Source organism: Anabrus simplex, chromosome 7 (assembly GCF_040414725.1).
Source record: "Anabrus simplex isolate iqAnaSimp1 chromosome 7, ASM4041472v1, whole genome shotgun sequence".
Classification (NCBI taxonomy): domain Eukaryota; kingdom Metazoa; phylum Arthropoda; class Insecta; order Orthoptera; family Tettigoniidae; genus Anabrus; species Anabrus simplex.
Window position 1 is genome coordinate 233,384,660 of NC_090271.1, and position 22,059 is coordinate 233,406,718.

Sequence of the window (22,059 nt, forward strand, 5' to 3'; positions counted from 1 at the left end):
GAATATCCACGGACAGATCAATGTGTAGAAGGAAAAAGGGTGGAGGGGAGGTTGGTATAATAAGGAATGTGAGGTATTAAGAAGAACAGTGATGAGACCGTTAAAAGATTGTAGAGCAAAAGGAAGGAATGAAGAAAGAGAAGTTTTTGTTTATTAAAGAAAGAGTACGAACTTATAATTGCTGGCAGGAACAAGCTATGGATGAAGGAACAATCAGAGCTAATAAATAGTGAATGCAGGATGAACCAAACGGAGAGAATTAGGGAAAGAATAAATAAAATTAATGAAGGAGGGAAGAGGAACTACAAATCGAATATTATCTACGATCAGTGGGTGATATACTTCAGCGAGTTATTGGGAGAGGGATAAATGGGTGTATAGAGAATGGATGCAGGTCGTATGGAGAAATATAGAAGAAAGCATATATGAACTCGACAAGGAAATATCAATAGAGAAAGTTCAGGAGGTGATAGGTAAACTTAGGAGTAGATTGGCGGGGGGAGAAACGGCATAAACAAATTATTTTGGGAAGAAATAAGTAAATACAGCCAGATGGGGAGGGAATAGTAAAATTATTTAAGAAGGTTTTTAATTGTGGTAAAGAACCAAAAGAGTGGAAATCTGGAATTATTTTCCCAATATGAAAAGAGAAATGGAACAAAAACCTCCCGAACAACTACCGAGTGACAACTCTAATTAGACTCACTGAGCAAGATCTACACAGGAGTATTGGCAAATAGGCTAAGAGATTGGACCGAAGAGAATTGCATATTATGCATGTTTCAAGGTAGATTCATAAAGGGAGGCACACAACAGATAGTATCATTACAGTAAACATGACAATAGAAAAATGCATGAGCAGGGAACGAGGCTGTGTATATATAGCAGCTATTGATTTCGAAAAAGCATTTGGCACGGTGAGTAGAAAAGCCCTAATATAAAAATTAGGGAGGATGAGAGTTTCAAGGAAGATGATTAGGGAGATTGAGGCGATATAACAGAATGTATATTGCTGTATCAAGTTAGAGGAGAATCTAATTAGTAGACCGACAGATTGCAAGATTAGTTTAAAGCAAGGTTGTAAATTATCGCCGATATTACTGTTATTATTCATACATTACACACTGGAGGGGCACGGAGGAGAAAAGTGGGCTGTACCGGTAGAACACAATTTAGAGATACCAGAGATGTTTGATTGAGGTTTCGGAATACGCAAAGAAGTGGCATTGAAAGTTGTAATAAATCGAAGGTGTTAATTAAACGCAAGAGTTAGAGGATGAAAAATGGAATGAAATGGATCATACAGGGAGAGAGAATAGAGGAATTTGAGAAGTTAGAATATCTAGTAGTGCTGATAAATAGAAGAGGGGGATGGTATGATCATATTAAGAGGGTAAATGGAGAGGGTTTGCAGCTCTCTCAGTGGTTAAAATTCTAGTGGCTAAATACCCAGGGATAAATTATAAGGTAGGCCTACTAAGTTTAGTGTTAAAGAAATTAGTAATAAGTAGAGCTTTATCTGGGGTAGAATTATGGGGATTATAAAAAGTGATATTTTAAATCAAATTATATACGTATTTAGTAAGACGGTTATGAGACTACCACAATGTACTGCTAATGTGGGGGCGTCATTAATATGCGGAGAGTAATTGGAAGTGGAATGCGTTAAAAGGGTATTGAATTATTGGATGTGACTGAAACGATGGGGATTAGTGCTGCAAGAAGCCTACAAGCAACAATTGAACAGTATGTATGCCGAAAGTTGTTTGTCGAAAATTAAAACCTATGTCGAGAATGTTGGTATGGGTTATATTTGGTTCGAGATAGGGAAGGGAAAAGTTAGTAGAAGCCAGATAAATCCATTGTTGGATGCGCTTGTGAACGGTTGGCTGTTGAGAGAGCTCTTGCATTATTGTGGTGATGAACTAGTTAAAACCTATTGAAATTTTTAAAATTTTGTGTGTGTTTGTGTGTTCCATTTAGTGCTATATACAGTGTAAATTGGTGTTTGGAGCTTGTTGGTAGAAATTGGGAGTAGTTATATTTATTTGAATTTAATAACAAGTAATTCAGTTGGTGTTCAGTAGATTACGTTTTCTAGGCTAAGTAAGCTAGCTAGGTGCACCTTGTTTCGAAATTAGATTTAGGAAATACTTAAGGTAATAATATTAACTTTTAAAACAATATATTTAAATATCTGTAGGTTCATTGGTATATTACTTACAAAGGCAGATTATCATAAGGAGTTGTAACTCATTGTAACATCCTCCGCAAATTTTCCGATATTTCGTATAGATATCCGTTCAAATTATCACGAAGGTAATAATTTATTACATTAAATAACAGGATACGCTTGTAAACTTCGATTTAAAAAGAAGTGAATGAGAATACACGGTAATTTCACTGGATAGTTACGGTACATAACAGTTTTTGGATTGTTAACGATTGTTGCTACATGCACATGGTAGTTGTGTAAATAAAAACAAAAAGCAGATTACTTTATTTCGATAATTTGTTGCCTTAATTCCCTTCATACTTTGTACTTTTCACCTTCGTTTATTGATCGAGTAAAATTTAATAATCGAATTCCTATATCCCAATAATATTGCAGTTCAAGCACCCAGCGTAGTTTTGACAGAAATTATTGTAGACAACCTCTTATTTTTCAGCAATTAAGGGCACTTTTATTCTCCGTCCCGCGTAGTAGGGAAAATAATAGTAATCCACCAGCGGTAAAAATTCACATAACCACATTTCAGCTGAGAATTGTAGTGTAGATACAGTATATTTAGATAGTACGGTATCTTGCCTGCTATATTCGTATCTATTAGAGCATATTACTAATAATAATCTGTCTAAGCATTTAGCTTTGTTGGTAATCTTTGAGTACAGTAGTTCTTGCAAATTTCAAACTTGCAATCTTCATTTCTGTTTGTGTTTAGTAGTGACATACTCTACCAGTATTTTAATTAGGATACGCCTGAACGTAGTTTAAAATTATTGTAGTGTACTGTACAGTAGTATACGAGTAACATCTTATTAGAATTTAGCGTGGTTATTTTATTATTGTAAAACATTTGTGTAGTACCGGTATAGTAGAGGTATCCGTAGAAACTCTTACTAAAATTCTGTTGTTGTAATTAGGATAGGCTTAATTGCAGTTTAGAATTGTGTAATTCTTGCGTATTCCTTTCGGTATTCAGTAATTAACAGCAGTTTTTATCCTGTTAGGGTGTTGTAGGGTAAATATAGTGTACGACTAAGAAGTATTGTAGTGTAACGTATATTAATTATTTTATTGTCGTGTGATCTTTGAGTACTATCCCACACAATATATACCTCCGTTCATTTTTTGCACATTATTTTATTTTTCCTTTTTTTTACATTATTTCCGTAAAGAATGGCTAAGGAATGCAAGTGTACTATATGTGGGTGTGGCGAGGCATTGAGGGGTATGAGAGAGGAGTTGGAGAGGTTGAGGGAGATAATTAGGATTCTCACAGAAGACAGGAAGGAACAATCAATGTACAGGTTACAGTAGGGATTGGAAGGAAAGGGGGAGTTGTAGAAGACAGTTGGTCTAATGTTATAAGGGGAAGGAGATTGCAGGCTAAGGGTTCCATTCAGGTTCAGAATTCAGGACAGTTGTCGATGAGAAATCGGTATGAGTCACTGCAGGTAGAACAACCGAGGGAAGATGAGGAACAGGGAACTGTTGCCGAGAAGCTTGGAAGTAGGAGAAAGGGAAGAGGTAGGGAAGGGAAATGTGGAGTAGTGGATAGGAAAAGACAGGTGGAACAGGGTAATGGGTTGGAGAAAAGGGAGGAGGAAGTAGCTTCTGCAGCTGTCAGGAAAGATAGGACTGACCAGGAGGAGAGGGGATCAAATGAGGAGGGTAGGGTTGAGGCTCTGGTCATGGGGGATTCTATCGTTAGACATGTCGGGAAAGTGTGCGGAGGAATTAGGTTAAGGCAGATGTTGAGGAAAGGAGAAGGTGGTAGTGTTTCACGTTGGTACTAACAACGTAAGAAAAGCAGGTATAAGTACCAACATAGTTGGGGATGTGTGGGATCTGGTAAATTCAGCACGGATGAAGTTTAAGGAAGCGGAGATTGTTCTCAGTGGAATACTGTGTAGGAGGGATACTGACTGGAAGGTGATTGGGGATTTAAATGAGACTATGGAGTGGGTATGTGAGAAACTGGGAGTGAAATTTCTAGATCCTAATGGGTGGGTAGGAGATAGAGATCTGCGCTCAGATGGCCTTCACTTAAACCGCAGTGGTAGGGCTACATATAAGTTAGGAAATTTGTTTGGAAGTCTAATAGGCAGGTACATTCAGGGAAACGGGGTTGTCTAGGGAGCGGTGATAAGGGTACAGAGATCAGGAAGTCAACTAGGGATGACATAAAAATGTTAGTGTTGAACTGTAGAAGTATTGTAAATAAAGGAATAGAATTAAGTAATTTAATGGATATACACTTACCAGATATTGTAATAGGAGTTGAATCATGGCTGAAAAATGATACAAAGGATGCAGAGATATTCCCACGGAACTGAAGTGTGTATCGTAGATATAGGATAGGAATGGTAAGAGGGGGAGTATTCATTCTGGTGAAAGAAGAATTTGTAAGCTACGAAAAAGTTAAGGATGAAAAACATGAAATTCTGAGTGTAAGGCTCTTCTCTAAAGATACCGGTAATAATCATCTTGATGTCTTTGGAGTATACAGACCGGGAAAGGGTAGCGCTGACGCTGATTCAGAGTTATTTGATAAGATAATCAGCTATGTTGGAAATGATATGGAAAGGAATGTGATAGTAGCAGGTGATCTCAATTTATCAAATGTCAATTGGGAAGGTAATGCGAACGACAGGAAGCATGACCAACAAATGGCAAATAAGTTAATATGGGAAGGGCACCTGATTCAGAAAGTGATGGAACAACTAGAGAGAAGAATACTTTGGATGTGGTGCAGACGAAACCAGATGAGCTTTATAGAGAAACCGAAGTAATAGATGGTATTAGTGATCACGAAGCTGTCTTTGTCTTAGTTAAAAATAAATGTGAAAGAAAGGAAGGTATTAAAATTAGGACTATTAGGCAGTAACATATGGCTGATAAAACAGGCATGAGGAAGTTTTTAAAAAGTAACTATGATCGCTGAAAAATGGTAAATAAAAATGTAAACAGACTCTGGGATGGGTTTAAAGCAATTGTTGAGGAATGTGAAAATAGGTTTGTTCCTTTAAAGGTGGTAAGGAATGGTAAGGATCCACTATATTATAACAGAGAAGTAAAGAGGCTAAGAATGAGGTGCAGACTGGAAAGAAATAGAGTTATAAATGGTTATGGAAGTAAGGAGAAATTGAAGGAACTTACTAGGAAATTGAATCTAGCAAACACGGCAGCTAAAGATAACATGATGGCAAGCATAATTGGCAGTCATACGAATGTTAGTGGAAAATGGAAGGGTATGTATAGGTATTTTAAGGCAGAAACAGGTTCCAAGAAGGACATTCCAGGAATAAATAATGAACAAGGGGAGTGTGTATGTGAGGATCTTCAAAAGGCAGAAGTATTCAGTCTACAAGGATAATGTCGAGATAGAGGAGGAGACTAAGGCCAAGAAGTAATAAAATTTACATATGATAACAATGACATTTACAATAAGATACAAAAGTTGGAAACTAGAAAAGCGACTGGAATTGATAAGGTTTCTAGGGATATATTAAAGACAATGGGTTGGGATATGGTACCATATCTGGAGTACTTATTTGATTATTGTTTGCATGAAGTAACTTTGCCAAATGAATGGAGAGTTTCTATAGTGCCCCTGTGTATAAAGGAAAGGGTGACAAACATAAAGCTGAAAATTACAGGCCAGTAAGTTTGTAATGCGTTTAATGTAAGCTTTGGAAGGCATTCTTTCGGATTATATTAGACATGTTTGCGAAATTAATAACTGGTTCCGTAGAAGGCAGTTCGGTTTTAGGAAAGGTTATTCCACTGAAGCTCAACTTGTAGGATTCCAGCAAGGTATAGCAGATATCTTGTATTCAGGACGTCAGTTGGACTGTATCGCGATTGACCTGTCTAAAGCAATTGAATGGGTGGATCATGGGAGACTACTGGCAAAAATGAGTGCAATTGGACTAGACAAAAGAGCGACTTAATGGGTTACTATATTTCTAGAAAATAGATCTCAGAGAATTAGAGTAGGCGACGCTTTATCTGACCCTGTAATAATTAAGAGGGGAATTCCTCAAGGCACTATTATTCGACCTTTATATTTTCTTATATATATAAATGATATGAGTAAACAAGTGGAATCAGAGGTAAGGCTTTTTGCGGATGATGTTATTCCGTATAGAGTAATAAATAAGTTACAAGATTGTGAGCAACTGCAACGTGACCACGATAATGTTGTGAGATAGGCAGCAGGCAATGCTATGTTGATAAACGGGGTTAAAAGTCAGGTTGTGAGTTTCACAAATAGGATAAGTCCTCTCAGTTTTAATTACTGCGTTGATGGGGGTGAAAGTTCCTTTTTGGGGGTCATTGTATGTAACTAGGTGTTAATATAAGGAAAGATCATCATTGGGGTAATCACATAAATGAGACTGTAAATAAAGGGTACAGATCTCTGCACATGGTTATGAGGGTGTTTAGGGGTTGTAGTAAGGATGTAATGGAGGGTGGATATAAGTCTCTAGTAAGACCCCAACTAGAGTATGGTTCCAGTGGATGGGATCCTCGCCAGGATTACCTGATTCAAGAACTGTAAAAATCCAAAGAAAAGCAGCTCGATTTGTTCTGGGTGATTTCCGACAAAAGAGTAGCGTTATAAGAACGTTGCAAAGTTTGGGCTGGGAAGACTTGGGAGAAAGAAGACAAGCTCCTCAACTAAGTGGTATGTTCCGAGCTGCCAGCGGAGAAATGGCGTGGAATGTCATTAGTAGGCGAATAAGTTTGAGTGATGTCTTTAAAAGTAGTAAAGATCACATTATGAAGATAAAGTTGGAATTCAAAGAAAAAATTTGGGCCAATGTTCATTTATAGGAAGGGCAGTTAGGTGTTGGAATAACTTACCGAGGGAAATATTCAATACATTTCCTATTTCTTTGAAATCATTTAAGAAAAGGCTAGCTAAGCAACAGATAGGGAATCTGCCACCTGGGCGACTGCCCTAAATGCAGATCAGTATTGATTGTTTGATACCAAGAATTAAGGATATACAAATGCAAAGACTGTTAGAAGAATGTAGGAATAGAGCTTCGCTTAATTTGCTCTATAAGGTATTCCAAATCACCAAGATAAACATAACAATTAGGAATAGAAAGATGAAAGGGGGTTTAATATGGTGGCTCATAGGATTATTTAAAAACTAGGGGTGGATTAGGAGTAAAAAGAACTCACAAGGTATTTTATGTGGGAATAAGTCTGGTGACCTACATTTAGTAGGTTTTTGCAAGGAAACATAGAAGTTAAGAGTAATGTTTCTAAGTACTAAGCAGCAAGAGATGTGCAGGCAAAGTGATGAACAAAAACAATTAGCGTGGATAGTGAAACAGTGGAACAGTGAAGGAAACTTGAATAAGTTTTTATAGGCAGTCAAAACATTATGTTTAAGAAAAGTGAACGGTATGGTATTATAACATAGTTGGTTATCGATATAATAAGGTGTATAATAATAGGCCGTCAAAGATAAAGAAATGTTGAATACAATAGCCTTTGGAAGAGCAGGAATTGTTTTTCGTAGTCGCACAGGTGGTCTGGAATTTAAATTGAAAGGAGGCCAGTAGAAGAAGAATAGCTTGTAGTGGTACATCGTAATACCAGATAAGCTGACTCAGTCAGATGAACGTAAAAATGTGGGTCAACACCAGGTTACTTTCTCTTCCCCTTTTGTTACGTAAGGTAATGGTTACAAGTTTCGTAACAATTTCTTCTACTTTAGATAATTTGCCAAGCGCCGTTGTTGCCGATTGCCTTTGTTTTTGCATTCTGGTTACGTAACCTCCTGTTTATAGAATGCATACATTTTCTCACATGTTACGTAAAACAATTACGGTAGTTTAGTAGTAGTTTGTGTTAGTATTCATAATTTTATCCTGGTTTTGATCTGTTCAATTCATTGAGCACAGGTTCTAATAATAGAGGAAAACTCTCTACAGACTCATTGGAAATAATTTTACGCGTTAGTTGGGACACCTACCTCCGAAGAAAGTAAGGGGCTTGTGAACCACCCGTTATTTGTTTATTCCTATGAAATATCCAGTGTAAGGGGTATATAAGCAAACAAGACAAATACAAATAAAGAGCAGGAAACAATAGCTTAGAAAACAATGCTGTTGCCGTATTAACATAGGTAATGTGTACTGTATACTTAGGTACCATTTTATGAGCTGTGATGTGCCGATGGTAAACACGCATAATGATATAACAAAAACCCAAAAGACAAACACATACTTCAGTTTTCACTTATTTTCTCCCAAACGGCGGAACCATCATCACGACAATTTTTTTTGCTAGTTGTTTTACGTCGCACCGACACAGATAGGTCTTACGGCGACGATGGGACAGGAAAGGGCTAGGAGTGGGAAGGAAGCGGCCGTGGCCTTAAATAAGGTACAGCCCCAGCATTTGCCTGGTGTGAAAATGGGAAACCACGGAAAACCATTTTCAGGGCTGCCGACAGTGGGGTTCGTACCTACTATCTCCCGAATACTGGATACTGGCCGCACTTACGCGACTGCAGCTATCGAGCTCGGTACGACGAATTTTGCCAGCTTGCTACGTCTCTTAGGTTGGTGGGGTATTTCTCTCGTCATTCACGGCGCTTACTCAATAGAGGGGTGTCCGACTCGTTGGCTGAATGGTCGGCGTACTGGCCTTCGGTTCAGAGGGTCCCGGGTTCGATTCCCGGCCGGGTCGGGGATTTTAACCTTCATTGGTTAATTCCAATGGCCCGGGGGCTAGGTGTTTGTGCTAACATCCCTGCAACTCACACACCACGCCTAACACTATCTTCCACTACAATAACACGCAGTTACCTACACATTGCAGTTGCCGCCCACCATCATCGGAGGATCTGCCTTACAAGGGCTGCACTCGGCTAGAAATAGCCACACGAAATTAAAAAATAATTTATAAAGGGCTGAGTGCTTTGACCATTTACTCCCGCTCACTCTTCCTTCTTCCTCAAGGTCAAGTTGGATCTATTAACAGAAAGACCGGCGACATGCCTACCTATCGTTTCATTTTATAATGCCACAATGTGTGGCCTCTTGCTATGCAAATTGTACCTTCTTTACAATTCACAGTGGTTACTTAGTATATATCTTTATATCACCCTAGAGCCTAGACAATGGTCTTCTCCTTAATGATTTAATTCCTGTAAATGTAACATTTTTCGTTTCTTCACCTGACCATTTGGCGGAGATTTCCCCGAGTTCTTCACTCCCCCCTTGGATTCACTCCTGATGGCCTCTGATCGTTCACTGATTTAACCTGCAACTATAGGAATTTTAATGTGTGCGTTTTAGGTGTGTGGCTTTTTGTTGTGCAGTGCAATATTGAAATGAAAACAATATGACAGAGTTCAGTGAAAACAAATTCTCTACCGATGGAAATGTATTTTCCTGCAAAGTGTTCGACATTAAATTTGCTGCAGATAAAAGGTTCACCGTACAAAAGTGGCGTACCCAGCGGTTACTGGGGGTAAGAAACCCCATGGAAATGTTACAAGAAGAAAATAAACAGAATCTGAGAATAAACAAAATAAACATTCAGAGACATAATTGTAGAACCAAGAGATCTGTAATTTATTTGTAGCAGTGTCCTTATAATGACAAGTTATCCATGCACATTCTTTGTGTTCTACCATCATTTTGTAACAACAAACCTTCCCCTCCATCGGTAGATCCTGGCTACGCTACTGCCGTACAACATGTGGGGTGCGAAATAAATTTGAGATGTCTTGAAAATGTGAACAAAACGAAAGTGTCCCCGTTACTGTTAAAAGTAACCGCTTCGACGTCACGTAAGAAGTCATATTTCTATTAAAAAGAATTATGTGAAGTGTTTGTTAGTGCAAATATTCCGCTACAAAAACTAAACAATCCTAAATTAAGTGATTTCCTTGAACGCCACACTGGTTATATTATTCCAAACGAATCAATATTGTGTACAAACTACCTATCAGATGTTATGAAGACCAATTAAACCGAATACGTGAATGTGTGAAGGGGAAAAATATAAACTGACGAGACTACATACGTTATGTGGATAATGTAGTTATACGGACCCTTGAAACTAATAGCCCCGGGCAAACTTTTCTTCTGACCTCACAGATTTTGGAAGCGGTTAACCACAATCAGATATGCAAATTGTTCGAGAAATCCATGTTTTTAATATGGCCTAGCGGAATGCAACATGAGAACATGCTACTCTTCCTAACAGATGCAGCGCCTTACTTGGTAAAGGCAGCAAAATCTATCAAATAATTTTACAGTTAGATGGTGCATCTTACTTGTCTGGCTCATGCTTTTCATTGAATCGCGGAAGAGGTCAGATCAAATTTTCCAGAAATAGATTGGCAAGTTTCCGCAGTAAATAATTTTTTTGTCAAAGCACAATCCCGAATTAAGTATTTCAAAAACAAAGCTCCTGATGTATCTTTGCCTCCAGCATCAGTTTTAACATGCTGGGGTACCAGATTGAGTGCATGCATATACTACTGTGACAATTTTCAGATAGTAAGAGAAGTAGTGAATTGCATTGATGGGTCAAATGTTAAGAAGGCAATTCAGAGTGCACAGGACCTGTTTTCGGACTTTCAAGTAGAAGGTAAATTGGCTTGCATAAAATCAAATTTTTCATTTTTGTCAGAAACCATAACCACCTAGAAGAGAGTGGCATGGTATTGAACAAGTCAATAGATTTAGTAAAAAAAACTGAAGATTGTATAGAAAATGTTCAAATTGCAGAAAATAAATTTTGTATTAGATAAAAATACCGGTTATCAGACTGGGCCAAGTAGCCAGTATTGTGTCAGATGAAGACTTGAAGTGCCATGTTTGGAGAGGATTTAACAACCCGTGACATAGAGTGTTTCAAATATGCTCCTGTTACATCAGTGGGAGCAGAGAGAAGTTTCTCAAAGTATAAAACAATAATAGTCGCCAACCGCCGTTCCTTCATTTTTGACAACTTAAGGATGACTATGGTGGTGTATTGCAATGCTAACTAGGGTATGTTTAGTTAGTGTTATATTTTTCACATTATTTTAATAGAAATGAAAATGACCTGGTGATAATTGTTAATTTATTGATTAATAACTTATTAGTAATACAGTAATTGTACTAAAATCTTTGTTTTACAATACAGTTCTTCTAACCTCATTGTATGTCTATGGCAATTATTATGAAACTGATTATTTTTTGGTCATCCTTTTAAATTTGAGGTCATTCAAAGGAAATTTTAGGGACATTTTATTGGTCATTTTTCGATATATTTATGTCATCAACATCCGGGCCCCAATTATGACAAAATGATTCCATCATCAAAATTTGCAGCTCATTAATCTAGCCTTCCGAGTGGTAGGTGACGACACCAACTTAGCTCCAATTAATTTCTTATTCCATGGTTCTGAACTTCATATTATGTAGCCAAATGAAAAATGAAGGTATCGGTCAAAGAAAGACAAAGGGGCTCAAATACTCCGAAGTCTGTTCGGTAGATGCATTGGTACTTAACAGAATACTGGGTGTAATTTTCATTCTTGCCTTCCGGGCTATGTCGTGTTGTAAATGAAGTTGATTTACTTGAAATTAGTAGTGGAAAAACGAAGTGGAATAAATCAATGATTAAAATTTGGAAATCTAGTAATAGAATATAATGAATGGTCTGAATGTCATCGCCGAATTTCGTCAATTATGTGATTATATTACAATTTTTTCTTTTATACGAAATTTAAATAATACAATTTCACACTCTTTTTCAGAACCAAGCGAATTGGAGAAGAAAATTGTAGAGGCATTTGAGGTATTCGACCATGGAGGTGATAAAGCTGTTGACGTCCGTGAAATTGGTACTATTGTAAGATCTCTTGGTATGTATAATAGATTACTCAATGCTCTGAATGCTTAGAAATTTATGACGTATTAGACTGTTTCTCATTACAGTTTAAGAGTTGGTTATAAAGAATGAATATAGAAATTATTATTATTGATGTTCGGATATTTGAGAAAAGTTATAATTCTTTCCTGAGGCCATTTTATCCCGAAATCAGAAAAATAAATGTGTATGATGGTTAGCTGACCACGTTTAAAGTATTTTTATTTTGCATATAAATGCATATTTCTGCCCATTTTTGGCTTTGGTCATCTTGTGCTCATTTTACAGTTATAAAGTCATATTGGTTATATCTTGAGCATTTTTGTTGAAGTTGCAGCGCAGTTTTAAACGAGGTGCATGTTATCTGTGTCTATTTTGAAACACAATATTTCAAAATACTGTGTAGATGTATTTTTCTACTTTTCCCGATAAAGATAAGTTCCAGGTTTAGAAGACATGATTCCGAGAAAAAGATGCTGGACGAACGTACGCCAACAGGTACCAAAAAGCATTCAAGTACTTCATTTTTGGTTCGATTTTAGTAAAACAGTGTGAGAACTGCCTCTCGCCTGTCTGCGTGATTAAATGTGTCTGCTACATATCGCTGATAATTTTCTGGCACGTTTAATGTTAGTAACACACCAATACTCGCTGCCTATCTCTAAAATGTTTAAGTCATATTTTACCTTTTTTGGTCGTATGTAGTTATATTTTTAGGGAAAATCAGTCATTTTCCGTTGATATGCGTTTAGGGTAGTCACCCAGGTGCCACCTGCAGATCAGTGGTGATTGAAATTTTTTTAGCGCATATAGTGCTTGCATATTTTGTACTTCTTTACGTCAAAAACTTCCAGACCCTAATTATTATACACTGTCGTATTGGTATTTTTCATTTATTTCATTTATTTACTTCTTGTGAATTACATTTGTCTCCTTCCAGAACAAACTTATATGGAAATAATAATTTCTATCCAAATCATTCATAATTCGAACTACTCAATAAAGATGAAGCAATATTAGGTTAGCGTGTTCGTAAAGAAGTAGAGAATAATAGGAAACACAACAGCCCTTTGCAGTACTCGACACCAATTCACAAATAAATGTGAATTTACCACAAGTGAACGGTGCACATTGTACCACATAGGCATTTAAATCGACAAAATGATCCGTAAAAGTAGTTAGTAGATGTAAAGGTGTGTCCAGACCAAAATGTTTTCGTTAACTTTTTCAATAAACACTGTTAACGAACAATGTTTATGAACAATTTTTACCGTTATTGTGCGAAATAGCGTGTTCGTTAACTATTCGAACATGCTGACAAGCAAAGTATCTTTAACTTTTGTGAATGAACCTTTTCATTAACCTTTCGTGTTTGCGTTGACATTTCGGTTCGCACATACGCAAGGACCCAATTAGAGCGCGCAAATTCTTAGCGCGGAATACGATGCTTCCTTGTTATTTTTATAAATATTGACTATCAAATCTCAAGCGAAAGTACTAATATACAGTATTTTTAATTCTGTATGATATTCTTTTAGCTGTGTTTTAATGTAGTTTTACTTCCAGCTTCGCTCCTTGCTGAAAAACATAACCTTCCGTAATCACTTGTGCATCATCAAAATATTATTATCCTAACTAGGTTAAATGAAGATTTGATTTATTTCGAACCTTTACCAATTCCTTGAGATTGTTGTATAAATTTTCAAATACCTCAGGCACAATAATTGAAATTGCTTGTTTGATACTCTAGATAAATACATAAGGGAAATATCCGAGTCACCAGTTGCTAGGAATCTTAAGGTTTACAAATACCCTGTAATTTGTAGAGTCAGCTTTCCGATAATCTGTACTATTTCTTGCCATTTCAGGCCCAATTGTTGTCAAGAAGAACTGAAAGTCATGTGGGGGCATTCTCAAGAAGATTTTTAAACCCTGCTGCATTATGAATTATAAGTTCTGACAAGTATAATCTAAAAACGTAATGCTAAACACCTTTCCAATATTTTTCTTTGCCACGCTTTGCGTCTATTTTCTTCTTCCTGACCTTAAGCAACGTAACCTCACAAACAGCTTTTCAGGCGTGGACATAATGTTGAAGTAGTTTGTTAAAAATGTTTATTAGTTATGTTGGGAAATGTTTTCATTAACATTGTTTATTAGCTTTGTTTTGTTAACGTTGTTTGTTAACATTGGTGTGGACTAGCCATATCAGTTCTCTAAAAACACCTCCCTAAATCACCTCAAGTCGACAATCTCCATTCTTGAACCTTCCTGGGTATGGTTTGAACTGTTGACACCGAAGTTGTTGGACCTTCAATTCTTCCGGTGATATCTTCTTAAATTAATTCCGAAATCGGTTTATTTTTTCTCCCTTCAAAGTGAATGGTTACCCGCAAACTTGCTGAAAATCTACATTTACCGTTCATCAGTTGGAATCCTCAGCTTAAAATATATCAGGTTAGCAATTATTTTAAAAGCATCACTAAATTAATCGTTGAAGCTTCGTTGCTGAATAATTTTATCCGTTCCAGAAGCCATCCTTAGAACTTCCAGTTTTATCGCAGTCTAGTTTTCTGCAAAGCTCGTCCTTTTCCAAAACAATTACCTCGGCTGGCAATCCTGATTCTGTGTTGAAAACGCTTCTCGTATTGATAACGTTAAAGTTAGGTTATGTGTGTATAACTTGAGAACATTTTACATCTATGTTATAGGTTAGGTAATGTATTAATGTTATGCATTAAGGTTGTGTTACTGTTATATCATTTGTTCCAAGTTTTTCACGAAATGCTTTTTCTTTTGTGTGTTGGCTGAACAGAAACTGTGGAATATTGATGTATCAAGGACGCCTATATAGTAACTCTAGGTCTTTCTGTATGCCTTGAAGTAATTGAACATAACTTTAAAATGTCCTTCCTCCTTTCTTCAACATTTTCTGCACGTACATACCGTGCTGGGCAATTTTTATTCCTCGTAAATTGCTCCATTCAGTTGTGATGATAACATTCGCTACTCGTATCATTTAATGGTACCTTGTGTGATTTTCTGTTTTTCCCTCTATGTTTTCCTTTGGCACGGTGTACTTACACCGATTTACCTTCTCCTTACATATTTGCTTGTGTTTGTCTGTGTGACATTTACGATAACCGTATGATTTCTTTGGTTCGATCACATGTCAGCGCTGAGCTTTCCTTCAACCACACGCTTTGGTGGATACTGTACTGGGAGCTCTATAAGTTGTATTAATGAAAAGACTGCACAGAGATTATTAGGAGTACCCATCCTACCTTCTTGGGGCACCGTGTCGCTGGCCTCAAACTCTTACACTTCGAGTATCGATGGACAATGTAACCTTTCTCTCCGGATACTGCATCATCAATACAGGAATGTGGAACTTTTCCTCTTGTCTAATCTTTGTCCTGATACACAATTGAACACAATTACTAGTAAAGCATTCGACTGTTGTTTAGTTTTTGGTGAAACTATGAAACCTCTAACTATGTGTACCCTTGCTCTGGCCTATGTCCAGCCAGCTTCATTGTTTTCCGTTTTTTTAATACCTCCTATTGATATCCATGTCCCAGGAAATAAAACTGGTCCCTTTACGTGTATGTACCGAGATTATGGACTTTTTAAGGAAAGAAAGACACACCTAAGTTGAGTATCTACTTACCTTAAAGATATTCTCTATCGGGGAATAATTCGTATCCGTTTACAGTATGTATTAAATATATAATAGGAACGAAGAAACCCTAATTTAACACACATCAGTTTATCTTTTATATAATAACAACAAACCTCGAGTTTTTCAACTGGTGGGCAATTTTGAAAATTGAAAAAGTATCATAATTAATGCAATGCCGCGATCATGAGGACATGTAGGGATACGATCTAGGACACATAGAGCCGTCACAGAACGGCGTACTATTCGTATCTGTAGGAATGTGTGTAGCTTTCGTAATTTCATAAATCGTGGGGAGTTTGTCGTTATGGATATGGCCCTGTTCTGAACCACTTGTAGCGCTCTCATAAACGTTCTAGGGATATATGGGTTCACAGTCGTACATCAGGACAGGCCTAGTGTAGGCTAAATAAAGCCTACTTTTGAGTCGAATAGGTTTTTTGTACAATTCGCTTTCGTCGCACCACACAAATTGGTCTTGTGGCGATGATGGGATAGGAAAGGGCTAGGGGTGGGAAGGAAGCGGCCGGGGACGTAATTAAGGTTCAGTCCAGCATTTGACTGGTGTGAAAATGAGAGACTACGGAAACCACTTCCCAGGGCTGCCGACGGTGGGGTTCGAACCTACTATCTCCCGAATGCAAGTTCACAACTGCCCGCCCCTAATCGCACGGACTACTCGCTCGGTGAAGTCGAATAGGTAAGTGCCTATCACTTAACATAGGGTATAAAGTGGACGTATAGACTTTCACTCTAGTGATAGCCTGTGCAATGTGATCACAACACAGCAACTTCCTGCCCAGGGTCATACCCAGATTCTTAGTCATGGGTTGCGATGGTAGTGGGGTTATCATCTGAAGTCAGGGATGGAACGTACAGTCTTCATCCTTCGGGGTACTCCCGCTTCTCTTACACAAATAGAGGAGTGCTGTTCATCTACGTTCACAAAGAACGACATTCTGCTGGGAATCGTGGCTACAATCCCATTCAGTTACGACAGCAATTTATATCGAATTGCATTTTATATAATAACAGTGAGTGCTACACTGTATCAGTTGCACGTTGAATGTCTGCCGGAGCCGCCTGTTTGAGGTCAATAGCAGTGGTAATATCATAAGCCACACGCAGTAGCTTTAGAGGAGAACAGCTCTTGGATCTGAACCTAAACTACTCAAGTTGGATATTGTAGCTTGTAAGGGCTCGATTTAGGCGCTTAAGAAGGCACCTATCAAAAATATTTGAAATATGGGACAGCAGTGAGATGGGTCGGTAATTTTGAGGTAAAAGTCGGTCTTTCCTACGTTTGGCGATCATAATGATTTTTCAGTTTCCCATTCAATGGGAAAGTATCCAATAGAAATTCATGCATTTAACAAAGGCAATTGATAACTTAGACCACAATATACTCCTTAGAAAGCTTGAAATGTTTGGTGTTCTTGTAATTCTTTAAAATATAATTAAAAGCTTTCTTTATAACAGAATACAGAAGGTAGGATAACTTGAATAAACGTGCTCAAGTAAAAATGATGGACTACCCCAAGGAACAGCGTTAGGATCAATTATTTTTCTTTTATATATCAATGACCTGTGTGAGCTAAACTGTTAGAATAACCTCATATGCTGATGACACAGTTGTCACAATCACGGGCGAAATGCGCGAGGGCAAATTCACCAGAGCTTAAGGGACCCTATCTATAGTTCAGATATGGCTAAACAATCACCTTCTTACTTTAAATAAAAGCTAAACACAATTTCTCTGTTTCTCATATAATAAAACAATGAAACCCTCAGACAACTTAACACTAAGACTTTAGGCACCAACCAGCAACAACACCGAAAGATGCAACCATGGCGTAATTTGAGCATTTTGATTGACGTGGCAGGGGTTACTGGGAGGGGGTCCGTGGACCCTTTTTGAGAACATTTTGTGATCAGAAAATTATTCCTAATATGCTGTGTTAATAACTTTAATTTAATAATGAGACCTCTGAAAAGTAAAGAACATTCGCACGAAATTAAAAAGTAGACATAAATCATATTTATTTTTACCTGGCCTATTTTTATCCGTAAAGGTAAGAAACAAGCTGACAACTTTAATTTAATTTTAAATAATCTGACCACACCGTATTTTTTTATCAAAAATGAAGTTTTCTCTTTCGATTGGATTTAAAATCATTAATTACTTTTGAAAAGGCAACATCAGTTCTGCTTTTGATAGTCAAAAACCGATAATTATCTCTTGGGTAATCCCGCACCTGTAGTTTTTTAACTCATCAAGTATGCGGTTGCTGAATTCATTGGAAATGAAAACAAGGAGGGTCCAAAAATTGAGGCTGAACACACTTTTCAAATATTTCTCTACAAAAAACGGAAGATTTTTTTTGGATATATTTGTTTTTTGAATCCTCTATTTTGTAACATCAAACACCGGAGTTCAGAAAGAAAGGGTTTCATGTAAAAAGTGTAAAAATTTACAGTAATATATTACTCTGGCCAAATCTACTTCGCTTCTTTTTAGAACTTTACTTAAATGGTTGAGGTCGAAGCTATTTTCTTGAAGCCTGGTATCTATCTCTTGCTTAAGTACGTCAATGACTTGAAACAGCATTGTAAATTTGTAGTACTGTTGCACTGTCTCAAATGGAGTTTTATTTCCACCGCTAATTTTCGCTGGATTGTTACCTTTCTTGGCAACTATGCTGCACAAAATTCACATTTCTCTTCTATCTCCATGCATTGATTGAAAAATATTGACTAAAAATCTTCAATTCTAAAACATCACCTGTCCTTTTGTTCACTGATTTTGCAACTTCGTCGTATAGAGCCACAGCCCGCAGACTGTCACGTTCGACGCCTACCCGTCAGCACTTTACTTGGGACTTGTTATTGACATTTTAATTAGAACTGAGAAGGGAAGGTGAAATTGAACAATAATGAAATGTATTTCTATCAAATTTATATAGGTAGCCTACACCATTTTGCAACGATCATTTTGTTTCAATGATCAAAATAACGAAAAACATAGTGTCTACTTGTAAATTATGTATGTCTATGTCCGTAATATTACAAATATTTGTTTTCTTTCAAAATATTTGGGTGGAAACTCCACCCCTTGCCACCCCCGAATTACGCAAATGCATGCAACTGCAAATTTACAAAAATCAATACATGTTACATAACTAGGGATAGTTATAGACAGTTCTTTAAAATTGAATTTTTATGCATCAGAAAATATCATTAAATTTCAGAAGCTTATTTATATATTTTAAAGTACAAAAGCCTGTACCATCTATGCCTTAATTCAATCGCAACTGCTTTATGGAATTAACAGTTAGGGTGGAATACTTCATTCATACTGGGGTTGCCTGGCCGAGGCGGTAAAGGCGTGCTCCGTTCACCCGGAAGGACGTGGGTTCGAATCCCCGTCAGGAAGTCGTAAAATTTAAGAAATGAGATTTCCACTTCCGAAGGTGCACATGGCTCTGAGGTTCACTCAGCTTACACCAAAAAATGTGTACCAGGTTAATTCCTGGGGGCAAAGGCGGCCGGGCGTAGAGCTAACCAATCTACCCCATCAAGTGCCGAGGTTTCGGATAGTGGAAGCCTTTACATTCCACCCCTCCAAGGGCCTTCATGGCCTGTGTGGAGATGACTGCTCCTTTGCTTTGCTTTTACTTGATTAACACTTGGCTTAAGTAACTAGATGCCAGAACTACATACTGATAGTCGTGTTCAAATTTCCACTGACGTTTACAACATATTATTTCAGCAAATCATGGTACTTAACATACGGCAGCTATTTATGCAATCACTGACAATGTACATGGATACTCATTTAGAGCTCTGCTGCAAAGAATATGTGTCAGAAATTTACACTAGTCTTCAAGAGAAAACCGGAATAAGTATCCCTTGCCGAAACACATTATAGTACGCGCACCTTTTCTTGAGCCCGAATCTCCATAGTAACGAATGGGAACCAGGGCTCAAGAAAAGGTGCGCGTACTATACTTGGACAAAGAAATCTAAATTGTCTAGGGCCACGGATATGGCCACCTGCGGACCTGATCAGTGGCAACCAGCATACTCTGAAGAAAATACCATTAACATGGCTCTTTTAAAAGTGAGTCGTCCATTTGCAAAGTGGGCCAAGTCTATTTAACAGAATGATGGTAAATGAAATAAAACGCATTTCTAACATCGCAGCTAACCTAAAATCGTATTTTTCTTTAAACAGTAGCTAAAAATAAGCGATTTACATTTTCGAAGCTGTAAAATCTGTGATCAAGGTTTAGTTTGACCGTAGAATACTAAAATGCGTAAAATTAATGTGTACACGTCATATAAGTGCTCACTGCTCCTTCCCGCGTTACCCCCAAAAGACCATCTCCGTGCTATGCTTCCACAGATTAATGTGGATGATGTCACCATAGCATTTAGATGCGTGAGTGAGGAGAGAATGCCGGGAGAGTTTATTTTTGTTAAGTCACTGCGCTTCTTTTACGTAATTTTAGAATTGACACATTATCGTTGGTACGTAAAACTTACGTATTATTAATATGTGAGACAGGTACTTGGACGTTGACGTTGTGACGTGCCGGGTCACCTTAATCTATATATAATGTACGAGTTTTGTCTGTATATTGCTCAGAATGTTAAAATAATGGTATTTCTTCATCGGTCATGTCCACAGTAACAAGGAAATGTACTTTTTACTTTTCAATTTCCACATTGGTAAAGCGAAAATTCTAAGCACAGGCAGTCAACCACTTAAAACGGGAAGCCAACGTATAGAAGCTGTCGATGAGTATATCTATCTTGGACACAAGATAAAACTTGGAAAAGGCAACCAACGTGCAGAAACTCATCGTAGCATAGGTAAGAGTTGGATAGCATTTTGAAAACTACCAAGATTCATCTTGACCAACTGACCTGAAGACCAAGGTTTATAATACGTGCGTGCTGCCAGTTAATACTTACTGTCTGAAAACAATGAATGACTAAGGCAAGTGCCCGCAAGCTTTAGCGAACACAATGAGCTATGGACCGGCAGATGCTAGGGATCAGCCTTAGGGATAATATCCGTTCAGAGGACATCAGGAGAACGAATGTAACAGACATTCTGGAGAGAGTATCAAAACTAAAATGGCGATGTGTAGGACACATGGCTCGACGAGACTACAACAGGTGGACCTCTAGGATTGTTCACTGGAGACCATGGGTACACAAGGGAGGCATTGGAATACCCCAGAAAAGATGGCTGGACGACATAAAGCTGTTGGCTGGAACACGTTGGTTCCAAGTGGCACAAGACCGAAGACTATGGAAGCATATGGTAGAGGCTTACATCCAGCAGTGGATTGAAATAGGATAGTAAAGAAGAAGAAGACTTTTCAGTAATTTCTCTCTGTCTGTCTGTCTGTCTGTCTGTCTGTCTGTCTGTCTGTCTGTCTGTCTGTCTGTCTGTCTGTATATATGTACGTACGCGCATCACGAGCAAACGGCTGAAGAGATTTTAACGAAAATTGGTATGTAAAGTCGGGGAATGAGTCACTAGGCTATATTAAATTTTATTCACGCTGAGTGAAATGGTACCTAGTTTAGGGAAAAGCCTAAAATATAATTCTCAAATATTTATGTTATTAGTGGTTCTATCGATAAATACTACATAACTGAAGTTATATATAACTAAATTCCCGGTCATTTATGTCTTATACACAAAATTTTTACCGTACCGACTATGATAATAGAGATATCCATGAATTTGTATTTTTGTTGCTAAGTACATATCAACGTCGGGCCACGAGAAAATGGGTGAACAGAATTTAATAAAAATCGGTATATATAGACGGGGAATAATAGATTACACTATAAGATTTAAACTTTGTTATTCAACCTGATTGAAATGGTAGTTCAGGGGAAGATGCCTAAAATTTATTTTTTAAATTCCTATGTTATCGTTCCTGTGGAAAAGTACTAATTAACAAAAGTTGAAAGTTATAGAGAACACAATTTCCGATTATTTATGTTTTATTAGTTTTACCGTACCGACAATGATAAGAGTGGTATTTCAGTCAGAAGAAAACTAATTGTGAAGGTCTACTATATCGAAAGCTCACAAAATTGATCAACAGTAACATTACATTGACCATTGTTTGTTGTGATATTCTTTGTCTCTTATGCTGCCACTCATCTCCGACAGATTGATTACTATTGTGTACCGAGTATAGTAGCCTGCCGGAATATTAGCGGGAAATAGCTG

At 37.5% G+C, this 22,059-nt stretch overlaps 1 protein-coding gene across 1 annotated transcript in view; it reads left to right on the forward strand.

The window, feature by feature from the left end:
- Positions 1-4,910: 4,910 nt before the first annotated feature.
- Positions 4,911-22,059, forward strand: part of LOC136877790 (dynein regulatory complex protein 8) — a 47,066-nt gene continuing 29,917 nt past the window's right edge. The window contains exons 1-3 of the mRNA XM_068228747.1: positions 4,911-5,012; positions 10,759-10,852; positions 12,009-12,116. Of these exons, the coding sequence (XP_068084848.1) occupies positions 4,911-5,012; positions 10,759-10,852; positions 12,009-12,116 (304 nt within the window). The remainder of the gene's footprint in view (positions 5,013-10,758; positions 10,853-12,008; positions 12,117-22,059) is intronic.